At 35.4% G+C, this 5,564-nt stretch overlaps 1 protein-coding gene across 1 annotated transcript; it reads left to right on the forward strand.

Annotated features, from left to right (window-relative positions):
* LOC104780560 (probable LRR receptor-like serine/threonine-protein kinase At3g47570) lies at positions 1,803-5,282 on the forward strand. The gene is made up of 2 exons (XM_010505058.2): positions 1,803-4,639; positions 4,742-5,282. Exons 1-2 carry the CDS (start codon positions 1,951-1,953, stop codon positions 5,101-5,103), a joined length of 3,051 nt encoding a protein of 1,016 aa, XP_010503360.1. The 5' UTR covers positions 1,803-1,950; the 3' UTR covers positions 5,104-5,282.

Consider the following 5,564-nt stretch of genomic DNA (forward strand, 5'->3'; position numbering starts at 1 on the left):
TAAGAATTATCCTATATTTTTATACATTTGTGTACGATTACAATTATGTATATTTTTATACAGCATACACTTAGGGGGGGGGGGTGTATCAAACTAGTAATTTAAGTGATTTGTGAAAATTACAAATCTTATATTATTTAATCATGGATTTTAAAAGCTCCAATGAAATCCAGTGTTAATTAAAGTAATAATTAGAAAAAGTAGTTTAAAATCTACTGTTATTCAAAACAGTTTGTGAGTTTGGTTTTTAATAGTTTTGATTTTTGAAGGTTTTTATGTGAGATTTGAAAGGATTTTACAATAAATCAAATTAAGTTCACTAAAATCATCCAAATCATATAAAACTCAAATCACCTAAAATACTAGTTTGAATACACCCTCTTAATGAGTTGTATGGACAACAATGACATCATAAAATAAAATGCATATCAAAATTATAGTGAAAAATATATAAATTTGTGTATATAAAAAAGTTTAGAATTTTTTAATATAGACTAGTATTTTAGTTATTAGATTGAAGGGAAATGTAGTAAAGAAGAAAAATGTATTTAATTTTAATGGCATATTTGAAATAGTACGATTTGTTGAGGGTGTAAAAGTTACTCAAATATTAGTAAACAGTGAGAAATCTTTATTTTACTAATTATAAATAGTTAATATTCTGTTTTTTTTTAATTATAATTAAAATTTACTATTTTGCAACTTATCTCTTAATTAGTTTATAAATCTGATTTAGGTGAAAAAAATATTCATCAATGGTTTTTCATTAATCAATAATATTCAAATGACAAAAAAACATTCAAAGTCTAACCCAAAAATTTCCGTTTAAGTTTATGAGAGGAACATAACCAAACCTATACATTTTTAAAAAATATTAATAGAATAAACAAAATAACACTCTCTCAAATTATATAGAAAAAATTGCCTCTTTTTTGTTCTCTTTTAATTAATGTTTGATTTAGAAAAAAAAAAAAAAAGACAATTTTTACATATAGCATAAAAATAAGTTTTATTGACAGAAAAAACAAAGTAACACTCTCTCAAATTTTATAGATCCGGTCCACTGTTGAAACCAATCGACTTTTGTAGAATTAACTCCTTCCATAATCTCCAGCTTTTTGGTTTGGTATGATCTTTGGCAAAGATTTTTTGCGGACTCCTTACATCTTCCACGGGTACCGCCTCGTAATCCAATCCATTACATCAGATATTCCTGGCTTTTCTGTATATATCTCAAACAAATCTCACCTTCAATCGTTGTCAACCTTGAGGCAAGCCTTAATGGTTAACAGTGTTAAGTTGGTCCATCAAGCTCTCCTTGGAGACACGGTAACAAGACTCATAGTCGTAAGCGACCCCACAGTGTTTAATTTTTTCCTTTTTTTTGGTCTGTTTAGGCAGTTGACAACTAACTTGACTTGGAAAAGTCTAGCAGTTTATTAATTCCTATTTTACACTGATTGGGTCAAGTAACTTTGGCGCTGTGTTTCAATTTTTACACGTAGTGATATTTCAAACTTTTAGTCATGTAAACTGTAAACAAGTCTTGTCGTCTGAAGCTATTGGATCAAATCATAGAGAAGCAGAGGCTGAAGTGGCTTTCGGTTTCCTCTACAAAGTTTACTGAACTTCATCAACTAATGTTGTGTGTGCTTTCAGACAAAGTTTACTGTCCCGATTCCAGACCCATCATATAGGACAGATAATCCAGCCACCACATGATTATCTATAGAAAAGTCATGTGAAATATCTTTTTTTGTTATTGTGGTCTCTCTGTATGGAAAAGTCTAGCAGTTTATTATTACAATTTTGTTTCAAGTTGCATTATCTTTTTTCAACCCAAGTTAAAAGGCATTTTGCAATTGCTTGGTCTCTTATACATATATACACTTTCCTGCAAAACATCAGAAGCACCACAAAAGCTTTTAACAAACCTTGAAAAAAAAAAAAATGAGAAGCATGAGACTATTTGTTTTACTTGCTTTCAATGCTCTCATGCTACTTGAAACACATGGTTTTACTTTTACCGATGAAGCTGATAGGAGAGCGTTGCTCGAGTTCAAGTCTCACGTTTCTGACGACAAAAGAGCTCTCTTGTCCTCATGGAATCACTCTTTCCCTCTCTGCAACTGGAAAGGGGTTAGATGTGGCCGCAAACACAAGAGAGTTACTGGTTTGGAGCTGGGAGGATTGCAATTAGGCGGAGTGATATCACCATCAATTGGTAATCTTTCTTTTCTCACAACACTTAATCTCTCTGAAAACTCTTTTGGTGGTACTATTCCTCAAGAGGTGGGAAACTTGTTTAGACTTAAATACTTGGATATGAGCAAAAATTTTCTGGGGGGAGGGATTCCAATCGATTTGTACAACTGCTCTAGATTGTTCAACCTTGTTCTAGGTTCAAATAATCTAGGAGAAGGTATTTCTTCAGAAATAGGGTCATTAACGAAGCTTGGTCATTTAGATGTTTATGAAAATAATCTGAGAGGAAAGCTACCTGCATCTCTAGGAAACTTGACATCTCTACAACGACTTTTATTGCCACTAAACAACCTGGAAGGAGAAATTCCGAGTGATGTAGCAAAACTGACTCAAGTTTATAGTCTTAGTATATATGGAAACAATTTCTCAGGTGTTTTCCCTCCTGCTTTCTACAATTTGTCCTCACTTGAGTCCTTAACTCTCTCTTTTAATCAGTTCTCGGGTCGCCTGAGACCTGATTTTGGTATTTTGCTACCAAACCTTGTCTCGTGTATTATGGGAAGGAATTATCTCACAGGAGCCATTCCAACAACACTCTCCAATATCTCTAGTCTTGATAGATTGGAAATGTTTGAGAACTTATTGACAGGAAGTATTCCTACCTTTGGAAAAATACCAAATCTGAAAACGTTAAATCTTAGAAGCAATTTTTTGGGAAATTACTCTTCTTCTGGATATCTTGATTTCCTCAGTTCTTTGACAAACTGCACTCAACTAAAGTTTTTATGGATTGGTCAGAATAGGCTTGGTGGTGACTTCCCTATTTCCATCACCAATCTGTCCACAAAACTCCTCAGTTTAGGCTTTCAAAGTAATCACTTCTCTGGAAGAATTCCTCATGACATTGGGAATCTTGTAAGCCTACAAACACTTCTATTGCATGAAAATATGTTGATTGGACCACTCCCAGCCTCTCTTGGCAAGCTTTTACAGTTGAGGGAGTTAAGTCTATCTTCAAATAGACTATCAAGAGAGATACCGGCTTTTATAGGCAACATCACTCCGTTAGAAACACTTGATTTGGCTAACAACAATTTTGAAGGCAATGTTCCTCCAAGTCTTGGTAAATGTACCAATTTGCTACGTTTATATATTGAGTCTAATGAGTTAAATGGGACTATACCTGGGGAAATAATGCACATTCAGGGTCTTATCCACCTAAAAATGTCAGATAATTCTTTGAACGGCTCTTTGCCAGACGATATTGGAAAACTTCAAAATCTTGTTGCACTATCACTCGGGAATAATAAATTGTCTGGGAAACTTCCACAAACCTTGGGGAAGTGTCTCAACCTGGAAAATCTTTATCTGGAAGGAAATTCGTTTGATGGAGTTATTCCAGATATAAAAGGGTTGGTGGGTGTTAAAGAAGTTGATTTGGCCAACAATAATCTCTCTGGAAATATACCTGAATATCTTGCAAAATTTTCCAAGTTGAAGTATCTCAATTTATCTTTTAACAATTTTGAGGGAAATGTGCCAATGGAAGGAATATTTCAGAATACTACTATAGTTTCCATATATGGAAATAATGAACTATGTGGAGGCATTAGGGGATTTCAACTAAAGCCATGCCTCCCGCAAGCACCACCAATGAAGACGAAGCTTTCATCTCGTTCAAAGAAAGTTGTAATTGGAGTAAGCGCAGGCATAAGTTTGCTTTCGCTGTTGGTCATAGCTTCAGTTTCTTTGATTTGGTTCCGCAAAAGAAAGAAGAACAAGCAGACCAATACTCCACCTCCTTCTAGTTTGGAAGTCTTCCATGAGAAGATAAGTTATGGAGATCTCCGTAATGCTACAAATGGCTTCTCTTCAAGCAATATGGTCGGTTTAGGCAGTTTTGGTACTGTCTTTAAGGCAATTTTCCCGACGGAGGAAAAGGTTGTTGCAGTGAAAGTTCTAAACATGCAGAGACGTGGAGCCATGAAGAGCTTTATGGCAGAATGTGAATCTTTGAAGGACATAAGGCATCGTAATCTTGTGAAACTATTGACAGCTTGCGCTAGTATTGATTTCCAAGGAAATGAATTCAGAGCTCTCATATATGAGTTCATGCCGAACGGAAGCTTGGATAAGTGGCTGCATCCAAAGGAAGTGGAAGAGATCCGTAGACCCTCTAGAACCTTGACACTGCTAGAAAGGCTTAACATTGCCATAGACGTGGCTTCTGTTTTGGATTATCTTCATGTTCATTCTCATGAGCCTATAGCTCACTGTGATCTTAAGCCAAGCAACGTCCTTTTAGACGATGATCTAACCGCCCATGTTAGCGATTTTGGTCTTGCTCGTCTTCTCCTCAAATTCGACCAGGGGTCCTTCTTCAACCAACTTAGCTCTGCCGGTGTCAGAGGAACCATCGGCTATGCCGCACCAGGTAAAATTATCACAAACATAATGTTCTATGAAGAAAATCAATATATTTTTCTTGTCATTACAATTTTTTTGTTCTTGTTGTTTCTGTGAATTCATGGTGCAGAATATGGAATAGGTGGGCAGCCGTCAATACACGGAGATGTTTATAGCTTTGGGGTTCTTCTTTTGGAAATGTTCACTGGAAAAAGACCAACCAATGAGTTATTTGGTGGGAACTTTACTTTACACAAGTACACCAAGTCGGCGTTGCCGGAAAGAGTATTGGAAATTGCAGACGAATGGATTCTTCACATCGGTCTTAGAGTCGGCTTCCCTATTGCTGAGTGCTTGACACTGGTTTTTGGGGTGGGACTTAGGTGTTGTGAGGAATCTCCGATGAACCGTTTGGTAACAAGTGAAGCAGTAAAGGAGTTAATCTCAATCAGAGAGAAGTTCTTCAAAACCAAAAGAACACCCGGGCGTTGAAGTGTTCATGCTTTGCTCTACAAACTTTGCAACCCACTTAAAATTTTAATTTGTGTTATAAGATAATCTGTTGTTTGTTTTTTCCTCGGTCTCTGTTTCGTTTTTAGACAAGATTGAAGACTTGTGTTACATTTTGTTTTTTGGATAACAATAAAAATGACGTAGTAGTTGTTTATCCATTGCTGTCGATCACATATATATCACCGTTTTTGTTAACAAACAACTCGTCAACACTGAGCTTTGACTAATCAGATTTTGGCTAACATTGTCCCCTGAATTTCATTTTTTGTTTCTATTACTCTTGAACCCAGAATATTGTTTATTCATTAGTAACGTCTTACAAGTTACAAGAGCAGCGTTCAAAATTGTTGTACAAAGTAACAAAGTAGTCCGTAATCTTTTTTCAAATTGTAGCGTTCATTTGTTCTGCTGCAGAATGAAAGTTGTATCATCCAAATACT

This window comes from Camelina sativa, chromosome 4 (assembly GCF_000633955.1).
Source record: "Camelina sativa cultivar DH55 chromosome 4, Cs, whole genome shotgun sequence".
Classification (NCBI taxonomy): Eukaryota; Viridiplantae; Streptophyta; class Magnoliopsida; order Brassicales; family Brassicaceae; genus Camelina; species Camelina sativa.

Excerpts from the sequence above, each read along its gene's own strand:
- LOC104780560 (XM_010505058.2), top strand. The coding sequence starts at position 1,951 with ATGAGAAGCATGAGACTATTTGTTTTACTTGCTTTCAATGCTCTCATG. Across the intron at positions 4,640-4,741 it reads CATCGGCTATGCCGCACCAG|AATATGGAATAGGTGGGCAG; the intron begins GTAAAATTATCA and ends TTCATGGTGCAG.